The 15,447-nt window shown below is 38.5% G+C and overlaps 2 protein-coding genes across 3 annotated transcripts; both read right to left on the bottom strand.

Annotated features, from left to right (window-relative positions):
• Positions 1-468: 468 nt before the first annotated feature.
• Positions 469-5,560, bottom strand: LOC130163544 (4-galactosyl-N-acetylglucosaminide 3-alpha-L-fucosyltransferase 9-like). The gene is made up of 2 exons (XM_056367818.1): positions 5,374-5,560; positions 469-2,816 (listed from the first exon to the last, which is right to left on the bottom strand). Exon 2 carries the CDS (start codon positions 2,807-2,809, stop codon positions 1,694-1,696), a length of 1,116 nt encoding a protein of 371 aa, XP_056223793.1. The 5' UTR covers positions 2,810-2,816; positions 5,374-5,560; the 3' UTR covers positions 469-1,693.
• A 5,366-nt stretch (positions 5,561-10,926) lies between these two features.
• On the bottom strand, positions 10,927-13,595 carry LOC130163620 (4-galactosyl-N-acetylglucosaminide 3-alpha-L-fucosyltransferase 9-like). Of its 2 annotated transcripts, none has more exons than XM_056367937.1 (2): positions 13,459-13,595; positions 10,927-12,594 (listed from the first exon to the last, which is right to left on the bottom strand). In XM_056367937.1, exon 2 carries the CDS (start codon positions 12,585-12,587, stop codon positions 11,472-11,474), a length of 1,116 nt encoding a protein of 371 aa, XP_056223912.1. In that variant the 5' UTR covers positions 12,588-12,594; positions 13,459-13,595; the 3' UTR covers positions 10,927-11,471. The 2 variants fall into 2 exon arrangements, 1 of the variants encoding a protein (XP_056223912.1); XR_008826493.1 differs by lacking the exon at positions 10,927-12,594 and adding an exon at positions 12,598-12,681.
• Positions 13,596-15,447: the final 1,852 nt, after the last annotated feature.

The raw sequence follows: 15,447 nt of genomic DNA, 5'->3' as shown, positions 1-15,447 counted from the left end.
ACCGTACTTGGTTGAAATAGTACACTCCGCTCTGCTTCACGTGGGACGTCTTTGTTTACGGATGTGACCTCAGTGTTTTCCATAGACTGTATAAGTGTGTTCACACAGCACTGTATGTGTGTGTCTGACGTGGTTTTAATACTGCTACCACTACTACTTTTACTATTACTACTTCTATTACTACTACTACTACTACTACTTCTACTACTACTTCTACTACCACTACTACTACCATTAGTATTACTAGGTAGTGCTAATAATGATAACAATAGGCTGATAATAATAATAATAACGCTAACGCCATACCACAAAACACAACACAAATTGCTCTATAAAAGTACATAATCATGGAAGGATAAATAGGCCTACCATTAAATTTGATATATTTATGGGAAAGTAATGTAAAAACAAAAGGAAAAAAAAGAGTGTTTACGAGTCCCTATTAGACAAGTAAATTACAAATGGTTAAGTTTCACAGCAGACTTTAGAAAAAAAATTTTTTTATTTTTATTTATTTGCATTTTGAACATAGCAGAACATAACAGATAGTGGTAAGGACACATATACAATAAGACAAACAGACATGTACATTAATCAGACACATACGTATGTAAGAATTGAAACAACATCAGGTGGCTGCTACTTGATTAAAGTGCTGTACTTAGGAGCCTCTGGCAGAAGCCGTGGCTCATCCCACGCTGACCTTTTCCAGGTGGGCAAGGAAGGGGTGCCAAATGGTCAAAACCCCTATAATTAGGTCAGTCCTCAAAAAAAACCCCTGAGTGTTTCCATCTGTGTGACTGAGAACATGTCAGCTATCCATCTTTGAAAGGAAGGAGGAATCTGCGATTTCCATTCTCACAAGATTCCCCCAAAGTGAGAGTCAGTTGTGTGGCTTTAGGGAGGTGTGCAGTGGGTTGCGAGCAGCCAAGAATGGTAAGTTCAGCTTCTGGTTGGAAAAGTCCCGTATAGGCCTTGGAATACCGATCAAAAATTTTACACAGTAGACATTTTGACTTGTAACATTTTATTCAAGTGACTCAGTAAGCCGTGACAGTTGAGCCAACATACACAACACCAGCACCTGTAACTGAAGCAGCTAAGTCAGCCATCATTGTTTTAATATGTATTATGATCTGCCTTTTGCAATTTATGTGATTTTCTTACTGTGACATGTCAAAGTAGCCACTAGATGGTGTCATAGTCTCTGCGATTGCTATTTGCAATCGAGTTCACTAGGGATGAACTAGGAGATGCTTCTTTGTAGATAAAAATGTGCAGCTCAAGCACAAGTTTGTATTAGCAAAGTTGATATATAAGTGGCAACTGGGATTAAAAATACCCTGTTTGAGCTTCCACCTTCCCAGTAGCAAATTGCACACTTCTCTCACCAATGGATGGTCCCAATTACCCCCACCCTCTGATCTACCCCCCTTGTTATATTATCACGTTCTTTGTCTTTATCTTGCTTCACCGTTAAAAAAAAAAGAAAAAAAGTATGTTTTATGACAGCTTTACCACAAGCCACAATCAATGTGGAATCAAAGTGATCATAATGGAAAATCATTCTCATGTTTGTAGAAACCACAGACAATTCAGGTGAAGCGACTTAAGTCTTTTACTTTGAGCCCATACTTGTCAGTGTCCCAGACTGAAAGGTAATTTGGCAGATGCTGTTTTTGTTAGAGTACTATTAATCCCAGTACCATTTGTTAAGATCATGAAAAGCTTGGTATCTTCTGTTCTTTTGTAAGTAACTACAAGTCCTGCAGGCATTTTCTTGGCCAAACTTAGCCAATTGAACTTCATACCTGTTTTTCCAATTGAAATATTTCATGTATTCAGTAATATTTCGTTCAAGGTAAAGTATCCTCTCTGCCAACTCCTTTGGAGTGGAAAAGTCATCGACATGAATGAAAGAATCCGCTGGGGTGTGGTCCTCATAATTTTGTCTTGGAGGTCCCAAAACTATTGGTACACTTCCTAGCTTCAGAGGACGAAATAACTTCTCTGTAATATAGTGTTTGTGAATAGAGTTTTCAAAGGAGAGGTAGAATTTACAACTAGACACTATCTTCATATAGTCTTCATAACTCACACGTTGGCCAAAAGCGCTCCCGTAAGTGTTTATCTGGACATGTTTTTTCAGTTCATTGTAGAACTGAACTCTTCTGAAGTTCGGATTCCAGTTGCTCACAATCCAACAGACCAACTTGTCCTTTGGTGGCAGTTCAAAACCCTCAATCCCAGATGATAGTGGCAACAATTGCCCATAAGGCACAGGAATATTTGAATCGAGGCGATAATTGCATGTCAAGTTGAATAAGTGATTGATTTCAGGGATTTGACCAGAGTTTGCAGGTGACTCCATATTAAACCACACCCATTTCTGAAACCAGGGACGTTGCTCTTTCGGTAAAGATGCAACCTTTATGTTCCTGTGGTGGAAGATGACCCCGTTGGCTTTATGGTAGAGAGACTTGTCATCTGTCAAGTGGCATCTGATATTGAATATACTGCAGTTGAGATCAAACTTGTTGCCAAATGGCCACATCCAGATCAACAGAAGAGTGTCGAGCTCAGCGTCCTCTGATGCAGCCTGGACCCTCTGGTTGTCATTATGAAGTGAGTTGATGTGCTGGTCTGGTGAATGGTTCGAGACCTGGGCCTGTGCTTCCTTTGCACACAGAAATGTGGGGAACTTGATTTCAGGCTTGTAGTATACAAAGAAAAGGACTAGGACACACACTGCCAGCAGGCAGCTGAGGGCAACCTTGTGCAGAGAGGGCCTGTAGAAGCTTGAGGACATGGTTCACCTTTGGAGAGAAAATAGATCCGGTTGTTGTAGACAGAACATTTGATCTGACAATACATTATTTTGTCAGGTGTCCTATGGGCAACCAGTGTAATAGCAAAGCAAAAAAAAAAAAATGTTATCATGCAAAGTGAATTCATAATGATACCAAAGTTATGAGCCTTATATCTTAATTAAAATAGATATATTGTTATGTGTTAATTTAACTGCTACATATGTGCAGGGTAACCCGTGAGCCAGAGAGAATCTTAACACATCAGGATGGCAAGAGGCAAATGATGTTCCTAAAGCAGGTTATTCCAGTTAAACAATAGCTTTATGAAGAGGAGTAAATGACATTATTTTAACCCTAATGTTCGACGCATCCTTTTGACATTTAAAAAGTGAGATGTGCTTTAAAAGTAATAAGTAATTATTTCAATGTATCCCTGTATTTTTATCGAAATCGTTCTTTCTATCCATAGATAAATTGATATCTGGAATAAAAAAAAACCCTCGAATGCGTGTTACAGTGGCACCGTCAACATGGTGGACTCTCTCTTCCTAATTTTAGATTATATTACTGGGCTGCTAACATAAAGATTCTGTTATATTGGAAGGGGCTCTCACCCCATGGCACCGATCCCAAATGGCTACAACTCGAAAACATATCCTGTGGCCCCACTTCTTTACATGCCCTTCTCTGTTCAAAACTCCCCCTTTCTGAACCTATATCTCAGTATACTTCAAATCCAATTGTGAAACATTCCTTTAAGATCTGGAAACAGTTCAGACGATCCTTTAAACTCAACGACCTCTTGATCTACGCTCCTATAGTGAGAAATCACATGTTTAAACCATCACTTACAGACGGAGCATTTGAAGTTTGGGCTAGAGGTGGGGTCACAACAATAAATGATTTATTTATGGACAGTAAATTTATGTCCTTCAAACAACTGGCACTAAAATTTAATGTCCCCAGATCACATTTTCCGTTTAGATTTTTACAACTTCGCAGTTTTGTATCAGCATCATTCAATCATTTCCCATCACAACCACGGAGCTCTCTTTTAGATTCAATTTTAAAACTTAACCCATCCTCGAAAGGGAATACTGGGAAAATCTATTCTTTGTTAAACTCGCATAATTTGGAACCTTTAACTATGATAAGGAATCAGTGGGAGGAAGATTTGGGGATCCAGTTTTCTGATGAAATCTGGTTGAAAGCTCTAGATAGAATTCATTCCTCTTCAATTTGCCTTCGACATACAGTCATCAATCTTAAAGTTTTATATCGTCTCCACTGGTCTAAAGCAAAATTAGCTAAGTTTGTGCCCAATATCAATCCTATGTGTGATCGCTGTGGACGAACACCAGCCACCCTTGCACATATGTTTTGGTTTTGTTCAAAATTAAATAATTTCTGGCAATTAATATTTAAAACTCTCTCTGACATTTTAGAAGTACCCATAGAACCTTCTGCTACCATTGCAGTATTTGGAGTAGCTCCACAAAATATACATCTTAGCCACCAGGCGAAAAATATAATAGCTTTTGCATCTCTTTTAGCCAGACGACTTGTTCTGCTGAAGTGGAAGGACAAACTTCCACCAACCTTTAAGCTATGGATTAAAGATCTTGCATATCATTTGACATTGGAGAAAATTCGCTACTCTACAAGAGGATGTGCTCAGAAATTTCACAATATCTGGCAACCATTCTTAGCTTATCTAGAACAAATGGACACCTCTGAGGCTGCAGCTTTGTAACACCGAGCCTTATACTGTATCGTTTACCTATTTGTCATTTGCAATGTTTATTTTTATTTATTATTTTTGTATGTTGTATTTTGTCCTTTTTTTTACCTTGTTGTCTTTATTTTTACTTTACCTGTATGGATATTTCATCTAAGTTTCTTGTCACGTTGAATAAGTACAGTAAATATTTTAATGTGGTACAATACCTCTGTTGTAGGGATGGGGCTCTGTTGGAGCAAGACATGTGGGGGTTATATTTTATATTTAATGTTAAATAAGACTTTCTGGAAAGTAATGTATTCTGTAAAATTTGAAAAGTCAATAAAAAGACCTTGAATTAAAAAAAAAAAGAAAAAAAAAAGTAATAAGTAAAATCATATAATCAATCTCTTCCACCTAACACCAGAAGTTATAGCGGTACTATAGTAAGTGAGAAATACTGGAGCTAAAATTCCATTCACTTTCATTATTTCATATTTAGTTATCGTTCTTATTTTTTTAACTTTTTGTCAGATTTCTGATGAATCCTCGTCTGATATCAACCATCTGAAGCAAAAACCACTGGACGTGTAGTTTACTGATGTACTCGACGAGCTTAATGAAATGTTCAACTGATGTCTGGAGAGGGTTGCACATGTGGAAAAAGACTTTGTTCAGCACAATGGACAAGAGATAGTTAGAATTTCTCACAGGCATGATACAGACAGCTCTGTACTTTTAACTTTGAAAATATCAGATGAAATTACCTAAAATTTTACCACCATTAGAGTCAATTGAGGCAAAGCAAATATTCTAATTAGAAACATAGACCAGCAATCTCACCTTCAAGTAGAAAAACGCAGGTAAAAAAAAATACTGCAGAACTTTTGCTGATGGTACAGATCCTGTGAATGTGGTATTTACAAAGTAGTGTCCCCTTATGTTTTTTTTTGGGCCTCAAATGTCCTTCATCATTTCATAAGCTGGTACTTCACTGTAGTGGCAGGAAGTTTAGTCACTGGACTTTATATCGATGCTTTCAGGGCAGGGACAACATTTGAAACCAGATTCTACTCTCATTTAAAGCAGGAGCGATAACACTGCCCGCTGTAGGGAAACACCTACTTTTATATTTACCTCATACAATGACGAATGCAAATAGGACACCATGTTAGAGAGACACAAGACATGAGATGTTATTTTGCAAATAGAGAATGTTATTAATCAAATTCATCTTTTGTGTAAGCAGGTGGAGACAGAGTTTCTAACCATGAATGTGTAACATAAATTTGTCTGTTTTGAACAGCACAGGGACATAATGTTCATCCAATCCTGATCACCGCAAAAACTCTTTCTGCTCTCATACACAAGCAAACAAGAATTACCACTCAGCAGTGGAATGCCTCTCTGTTTCAAGAAATATGTTCACAACCTCCCTTTCTTGAGTTACAGCATTGAAGAGTGGAATAATTTTTATGATGTCACAGCAAAGTTTATCACAGATTTTATTTTATTTTTTTATTTCAACATGTAAATGCAAAATGTTTGAACAATTTTTGATTAATACTGAGAGCCTACAAAAAAAACAACAAAAAAAACAGATAGTTGGTAAGATAAAATATCTTTGTTATCTTGTTATCTTATTGTTGGCAAATGTTTTTGACAAACAGGGTGAACAACCAGTTTGCAGGTTCTATTACAACACAGCACAGGTACAAGGAAACAGGTCTCAACCTGTAACTAAAAGGTGACAATGACCTATGTACATCCGCTCCCTTTCAAACTTAAACATAACAAACATTACAGGAACAACGCCCAACAGGTGTTATAACAACAGACCCAAGACTGACTGTTTGGTTTGGATCTATATCAAACATCATTGTTCCCTTATTAAATTCAAAATGGCTAAATTAACTTCAAACTGTATAACTGACTCTGAACACAGCTACAACCATGCAACATGAAGTTTGGATAAGAGAGTATAGTGGGGCAGATAGGCAAACTGAGGCAAAATGAGAAGAGGTGATGGAATTGATGCATGTTGTTCTGGGAGGCACACTGTACATTTGCACATCGGAGTCTCAACTGATACATGTTTTAAAGAACACCCATGGAGGGATGGACAAAACATAATTTTTTTTCATCATTCAATCCTGCAAATGATTGCAGTATGATGAAATTGAATTCAAATGTCTATGAGGATGACATTAAGTGATACGATTTTATATTCAAATTGTCAAAGATCAACTTTACCATGACATTGCTCTGAAAATACAATTCTGGCCATTATTCAATGCTGTAACTTAGGAACAGAAGGGGAAGTAGGGACCATATTTCCTGCAATTGGCTGGTTGATGGAGCAGTAATTCTAGTTTTGACAGGCTGATAAGGTGTGGTTGTGATGAACTGAACCAGAATGATCAGAGCGAGCAGGTGTGAGCAGGATGGAAATCTGAGGAGGGTGATTGAAAACACAGAGTTAAACACGAGAGAAGTACAAACTTGAGCTTAAGTTTGGCCCGTAGTTTCAGTGCCACGCTGGTGAATTGAACAATCTGGCAAAGACTGAGTGGATCAGTAGCAGGTGCACAGGTGTATTGGCAGAAGGAGGGAAACAGAGTACCATGCAAACACACAAAGTCAGAGAGTGAGAAACAGGAAAAAACCAAGAAGCACGAGGAGGTGGAGCATGAATCAGGGAGAGGCTCAGCTGACGAGCGAAACACACCAGGAAGATAAACAGAGAAAAAATGAAGCTCCCCTGTCCAGAAAACACACCCATTATTTTCACATGGCTGTGGGTCCTCTAATTTAATTTATCATTCCATATAAGAATTATCATACAATAATTGACATTTTGTTTGGTTTTGACTTGAATTATTTAGTTTAGACACCACACAAACAAACAAATGATTACAGGATCCTTACGCCCATCTGTCCTATATTTCAATGAACAAACTACAGCTTTCTAGATTTGGTCATAACATAATATATATGGAGAATGAAGGACAGGATCCATCACAAATGATTTTTCTCTCCTTTCTGGGAAAAGGAAAGAGAAGAGAGGTGTTGTTTGACAGGAAAGCCAGATGAGATATTACACAGGGACAATAAAGGACAAAGAAACTGACTGATTAATAAACCTTGTGGCCCAAACAGCCTACAAGGGGCACGGGCACAGGAGAAAATATGTGGGTGGTCAATATGTTGAATAAGTTTGGTATAGAGTTGTATGTGAATTTGTAGTTATGGAAACCAAACTACTAGAGAGGTGCCTGATCTGAAATAAGTAATAGGAACATTTTAGTTAAGTTTGAGCACTGCAATTACCTGGAAAATAAATACTGTATGTGTAATGATGTCGCCGAAGACTTGTATACTTCACGAAGGAAAAAAACTCAGCTGTTTTAACTTGAAAAATGTCATAAGCAGAACTTTAGATGATCAGTGCTATAAAGTTAAAGTTCACAATAAAGTAACATAATTTAGCATCAAAATGCCTACTTATGTGATTTGATCAACTTTTCTCTCTATCTTAACTTTATCTCATAAAATGTGTTTTTTTGGAGAGGATTTCCTCACTCACCGTCAATTCTTTATCAGGTTTCCAAAAACACTTCAACTTTTCAATTGAGTGTCATTATTTTTCAGCCTAATTCTAAAACTGGGTCATTGCTGTGTGTATGAAAATCACATGCAAACATCTCATGTCTGTATGGCACGTGGAGACAGTGCAGCATCCTGCAGGAAAGGATGTAAATAAGATGTGAGCAAAACAAGCCCCAACAGTGAACACCTGACCCAATCTGTGACCTGAGCGTACACCAGATCATGGTCCAGGCTTAAAAAACCACTGGAATAATCATAACAAACCATGGAATACAGATCTTTCACTATTTCATCCTGGAATATAAGAGGTTTGAGGTTGACTGCTTTTGCTATAGAGCAGAATCCCAGACTTTACCAAAGAAAATTGTAAACTCTGACATCATTGTTCAACAAGAGTATGTAAAACTGCATGTAAGACTCAGCACTTCACAATGTGTATGATGCATTAAAATAAACACAACTGAAGTAGAGACCCCTGGACAATTCTTTTTCTCTGTTTTTACACAAGTTGTTAGAGGTCTTATTTTTCACCGTGCACCGTTCTCTGTGATTCATGTTCACCATTGACTTGGGACTGAACATGTTTACTACTAATCTGTATAAATACTTTTTTCAAGGTACACAAATGAGCTGAATGAAGTCCATCAGAACATTTTAATTCTGACATGAACTTGTTTGGACCCTTTTCCCTCTGACCTTGTGTCTCTTATTAGGTTTCTCAGGGCCCTTTGGTGCCACTCAGCTGTGGCACAACATCATCCAGGCCCTGCAAACCCAGGTGGAGGTGCGCCGCTGTAGGAGGCATCTACGTGTTCATGCCGAATGTTTCACAGGCTCAGACGCTGTGGATGCCGTCCTCAGTTACTTGATGCAGAATGTGGTGTTTTGCACAAGTGAAGTATCTCGCCTCAAAGCTGCTCGACTCTGCCAGGCTCTGATGGAGGCAAAGGTGTTTGAAACGGTGGGCACAAAGCTGTTTCGCAGAGACAAGGAAGTGGCCTTTGAGGACAGCAGCTGTAGCCTTTACTGTTTTCTGGAATATAAAGTGTTACCCGGCTCCTCCATGAAGGAGTGCAGAAGTGACACAGAAAACATGCCACCAGATGAGCCAGAGAATAAGAGGAAAAAGAGCTCCAGGTTGGTTGTACATTTCATCACTAATTCTGCTCAGTATGGAGGACTTGTTGCAAAATGCTACATCTGTCCATTGGTGAATATTCAGATACAAAGCAGAGCAGAGAAATACACAGATATTCAAAATATTGTCCCATTTTTGTTTATGTTTGAGTGAAAATTAGGTTTAATTTTGAGGTGAGTGTTTAATAATAGACCATCAACCTGCGACCTTCTGTGTCACCAGCTTTAAACACAACCTCGACCTCTTCTGCCTTTCTGTCCAAGGCTGGTAAGACTGAGCTAGTCTCTCAGTATCTGCCAGTACGATGGGTTCCCTATACAGGGAGCTGTATAAGCTGTACAACATTTACATGATTGATTTGAACTTGGTCCCTTCTTTGACAGTGGTGGACGAGGTCTGGAAGCAGCAGACACTGCTGCAGCTGCTGCAGATAGGCACACTTATACACTAGGCACAGAAAAACAGACAACGGGCCCAGACATGTACATTAATCAAACACATACATATGTGTTATGACCGTGGTCATATTATTGTTGTTGGTCTGTTGTGTATGTGTGTGCCCTGTGTTTCTGTTTTCTTATTGTATGCAAATAGGTGTGTGCCGCCGCCGCCGCGCCGTCATTGGTCAAAAGGCTCTGCGCCCTGGTCGGTGATTGGCTGCAGCCTCTGGTCACCTGACATATAAGGAGCCAAGATGGCCGCCAGCTCGCTTTCGTTCTCCTCTTCTCCCAACTGGCCACACCTTTGCAGCGATTCAGTTTTGTGTAGTTCATCGATTCATTTGAGTAGTAAGGGTGGGCTGCCAGTTTTGTTTCTCTGGTTTTCTCTTGTTTATTTAGTTAGGGAGGTGAGTTTGTTGTTATTTGTTTTTCTTTGGTTAGATTAGTTGTTTATTTTCCAGACAGGGTTATTATGTTTATTATGTTGGCCTTAGTCCACCCTGAAACCTAAAGTCAGTATTTATTTTTTATATGTTCACTTAAAGCTTTTATGTAAATAAATCACTTTCTTTATATTTAAACCGATCTTTGTTGTGGCTACTTGGGACTTGGGGAAGATGGGGCCAGTTTATGTTGTGTCCTAGGCCCCCCTAGACTGGGGCATAACATATGCAAACATTGAAACAAAACAACATCAGGTGGCTGCTACTTGATTAAAGTGCTGTACTTAAGAGACTCTGGCAGAAGCCGTGGCTCATCCCACGCTGGCCTTTTCCAGGTGGGCAAGGAAGGGGTGCCAAATGGTCAAAACCCCTATAATTAGGTCAGTCCTCAAAAAAACCCCCTGAGTTTTTCCATCTGTGTGACTGAGAACATGTCAGCTATCCATCTTTGAGAGGAAGGAGGAATCTGCGATTTCCATTCTCACAAGATTCCCCCAAAGTGAGAGTCAGTTGTGTGGCTTTAGGGAGGTGTGCAGTGGGTTGCGAGCAGCCAAGAATGGTAAGTTCAGCTTCTGGTTGGAAAAGTCCCGTATAGGCCTTGGAATACCGATCAAAAATTTTACACAGTAGACATTTTGACTTGTAACATTTTATTTAAGTGACTCAGTAAGCCGTGACAGTTGAGCCAACATACACAACATCAGCACCTGTAACTGAAGCAGCTAAGTCAGTGTTCATTGTTTTAATATGTATTATGATCTGCTTTTTGCCATTTATGTGATTTTCTCACTGTGACATGTCAAAGTAACCACTAGATGGTGTCATAGTCTCTGCGATTGCTATTTGCAATCGAGTTTACTAGGGATGAACTAGGAGATGCTTCTTTGTAGATAAAAATGTGCAGCTCAAGCACAAGTTTGTATTAGCAAAGTTGATATATAAGTGGCAACTGGGATTAAAAATACCCTGTTTGAGCTTCCACCTTCCCAGTAGCAAATTGCACACTTCTCTCACCAATGGATGGTCCCAATTACCCCCACCCTCTGATCTACCCCCCTTGTTATATTATCACGTTCTTTGTCTTTATATTACTTCACCGAAAAAAAAGAAAAAAGTATGTTTTATGACAGCTTTACCACAAGCCACAATCAATGTGGAATCAATGTGATCATAATGGAAAATCATTCTCATGTTTGTAGAAACCACAGACAATTCAGGTGAAGCGACTTAAGTCTTTTACTTTGAGCCCATACTTGTCTGTGTCCCAGACTGAAAGGTAATTTGGCAGATGCTGTTTTTGTTAGAGTACTATTAACTCCAGTACCATTTGTTAAGATCATGTAAAGCTTGGTATCTTCTGTTCTTTTGTAAGTAACTACAAGTCCTGCAGGCATTTTCTTGGCCAAACCTAAACCATTGAACTTCATACCTGTTTTTCCAATTGAAGTATTTCATGTATTCAGTAATATTTCGTTCAAGGTAAAGTATCCTCTCTGCCAACTCCTTTGGAGTGGAAAAGTCATCGACATGAATGAAAGAATCCGCTGGGGTGTGGTCCTCATAATCTTGTCTTGGAGGTCCCAAAACTATTGGTACACTTCCTAGCTTCAGAGGACGATATAACTTCTCTGTAATATAGTGTTTGTGAATAGAGTTTTCAAAGGAGAGGTAGAATTTACAACTAGACACTATCTTCATATAGTCTTCATAACTCACACGTTGGCCAAAAGCGCTCCCGTAAGTGTTTATCTGGACATGTTTTTTCAGTTCATTGTAGAACTGAACTCTTCTCAAGTTCGGTTTCCAGTGGCTCACAATCCAACAGACCAACTTGTCCTTTGGTGGCAGTTCAAAACCCTCAATGCCAGATGATAGTGGCAACAATTGCCCATAAGGCACAGGAATATTTGAATCGGGGCGATAATTGCATGTCAAGTTGAATAAGTGATTGATTTGAGGCTTTGGATGAGAGAATGTAGGTGACTCCATATTAAACCACACCCATTTCTGAAACCAGGGACGTTGCTCTTTCGGTAAAGACTCAACCTTTAAGCTACTGTGGTGGAAGATGACCCCGTTGGCTTTATGGTAGAGAGACTTGTCAACTGTCAAGTTGCATCTGATATTGAATATACTGCAGTTGAGATCAAACTTGTTGCCAAATGGCCACATCCAGATCAACAGAAGAGTGTCGAGCTCAGCGTCCTCTGATGCAGCCTGGACCCTCTGGTTGTCATTATGAAGTGAGTTGATGTGCTGGTCTGCTGAATGGTTCGAGACCTGGGCCTGTGTTTCCTTTGCACACAGATATGTGGGGAAATTGATTTCAGGCTTGTAGTATACAAAGAAAAGGACTAGGACACACACTGCCAGCAGGCAGCTGAAGGCAACCTTGTGCAGGGAGGGCCTGTGGAAGCTTGAGGACATGGTTCACCTTTGGAGAGAAAATAGATCTGGTTATTGTAGACAGAACATTTGATCTGACAATACATTATGTTGTCAGGTGTCCTATGGGCAACCACTGTAATAGCAAAGCAAAAAAAAAAAAAATATATAAATCATGCAAAGTGAATTCATAATGATACCAAAGTTATGAGCCTTATATCTTAATTAAAATAGATATATTGTTATGTGTTAATTTAACTGCTACATATGTGCAGGGTAACCCGTGAGCCAGAGAAAATCTTAACACATCAGGATGGCAAGAGGCCAATGATGTTCCTAAAGCAGGTTATTCCAGTTAAACAATAGCTTTATGAAGAGGAGTAAATGACATTATTTTAACCCTAATGTTCGACGCGTCCTTTCAACATTTAAAAAGTGAGATGTGCTTTAAAAGTAATAAGTAAAATCATATAATCAATCTCTTCCACCTAAAACCAGAAATTATAGCGGTACTATGGTAAGTGAGAAATACTGGAGCTAAAATTCCATTCACTTTCATTATTTCATATTTAGTTATCGTTCTTATTTTTTTAACTTTTTGTCAGATTTCTGATGAATCCTCGTCTGATATCAACCATCTGAAGCAAAAACCACTGGACGTGTAGTTTATGATGTACTCGACGAGCTTAATGAAATGTTCAACTGATGTCTGGAGAGGGTTGCACATGTGGAAAAAGACTTTGTTCAGCACAATGGACAAGAGAGAGTAAGAATTTCTCACAGGCATGATACAGACAGCTCTGTACTTTTAACTTTGAAAATATCAGATGAAATTACCTAAAATTTTACCACCATTAGAGTCAATTGAGGCAAAGCAAATATTCTAATTAGAAACATAGACCAGCAATCTCACCTTCAAGTAGAAAAACGCAGGTAAAAAAAAATACTGCAGAACTTCTGCTGATGGTACAGATCCTGTGAATGTGGCATTTACAAAGTAGTGTCCCCTTATGTTTTTTTTTGGGCCTCAAATGTCCTTCATCATTTCATAAGCTGGTACTTCACTGTAGTGGCAAGAAGTTTAGTCACCAGACTTTATATCGATGCTTTCAGGGCAGGGACAACATTTGAAACCAGATTCTACTCTCATCTAAAGCAGGAGCGATAACACTCCTCGCTGTAGGGAAACACCTACTTTTATATTTACCTCATACAATGACGAATGCAAATAGGACACCATGTTAGAGAGACACAAGACATGAGATGTTATTTTGCAAATAGAGAATGTTATTAATCAAATTCATCTTTTGTGTAAGCAGGTGGAGACAGAGTTTCTAACCATGAATGTGTAAAATAAATTTGTCTGTTTTGAACAGCACAGGGACATAATGTTCATCCAATCCTGATCACCGCAAAAACTCTTTCTGCTCTCATACACAAGCAAACAAGAATTACCACTCAGCAGTTGAATGCCTCTCTGTTTCAAGAAATATGTTCACAACCTCCCTTTCTTGAGTTACAGCATTGAAGAGTGGAATATTTTTTATGATGTCACAGCAAAGTTAATCACAGATTTTATTTTATTTTTTTATTTCAACATGTAAATGCAAAATGTTTGAGCAATTTTTGATTAATACTGAGAGCCTACAAAAAAAACAACAAAAAAACAGATAGTTGGTAAGATAAAATATCTTTGTTGTCTTGTTATTTTTTGGCAAATGTTTGAATGTTGAATGCCTCTCAGTTTCAAGAAATATGTTCACAACCTCCCTTTCTTGAGTTACAGCATTGAAGAGTGGAATAATTTTGCAGAACATTATGATGTCACAGCAATGTTTACCTTTAAACAATTGGATAAAAGATATTGCCACTTCATCATTTTATCCTAATAAACATTTGTGTTTGTGTCTGAATTCTTGAGTTAGGGCTAAAAATGTGTTTTGTGAGGTCTCACCAGGAAGGGGGTTGCTAGGATTTCAAGACATTGGTGGGTTAGCTCAGACCTTTGTAGCAGGGTCCAGGGGGATCCAGGGAATCACTGATTTTTTTATCCTTTTTTTTTAGCATGTAAATGTGCAATTTTTGATTAATACTGAGAGCTTACAAAAAAAACAAAAAAAACCCTAGATAGTTGGTAAGATGAAATATCTTTGTCCTTTTTTATGCTTAGCTGAATGAAGCAGTTTTTTTTGGCAAATGTTTTTGACAAACAGGGTGAACAAGAACTTAAGCATTAGCAAGTTCTATCACAACACAGCACAGGTATCTGTTCTCACCCTGTAATTACAAGGTGACGATGTACATCTGCTCCATTTCCAACTTAAACATATCAAACATTACAGGGACAACGCCCATCAGGTGTTATAACAACAGACCCAAGACTGACTGTTTGGTTTGGATCTATCTCAAACATCATTGTCCCCTTATTAAATTCAAAATGGTTAAATTAACTAACAGATCAAATACTGGAATTAGATATGTTATACAGCCATCAACCATCTGCTGACAGAGCGAAAAAACGTCTTTCTTTGCAGACCGAATTTGATATCCTATCAACACGACAGGCTGAATATCTCCTCTCCAAATCTAGACACGGATGCTATGAACATGGGGAAAAAATTGGACGAATTCTTGCACATCAGTTACGACAAAGAACTGCCAATCAGATTATACCTGCAATCAATGATGAACAAGGTTCAAAGTGTACAGATAGCCTCAAAATTAACTCCTGTTTTCAAAATTTCTAGAGAAAGACTTCTCTGCCCTGGAAATAATATCTGCAATCAGATTTATGCAAAGCGGCAAGTCACCAGGGCCGGACGGATATCCGACAGATTTCTTCAAAAAATTCTCAGACCAACTTGCCCCTTTACTAATGTCAGTTTTTTCAAGAATCACTTTC

This window comes from Seriola aureovittata, chromosome 22, assembly GCF_021018895.1.
Source record: "Seriola aureovittata isolate HTS-2021-v1 ecotype China chromosome 22, ASM2101889v1, whole genome shotgun sequence".
In the NCBI taxonomy this organism is placed as follows: Eukaryota; Metazoa; Chordata; class Actinopteri; order Carangiformes; family Carangidae; genus Seriola; species Seriola aureovittata.
This window is presented reverse-complemented; position numbering and strand designations above follow the sequence as displayed.

What these genes read in the sequence shown, in the direction of transcription:
- LOC130163544 (XM_056367818.1), bottom strand. Translation starts at nt 2,809, where the DNA reads ATGTCCTCAAGCTTCTACAGGCCCTCTCTGCACAAGGTTGCCCTCAGC.
- LOC130163620 (XM_056367937.1), bottom strand. Translation starts at nt 12,587, where the DNA reads ATGTCCTCAAGCTTCCACAGGCCCTCCCTGCACAAGGTTGCCTTCAGC.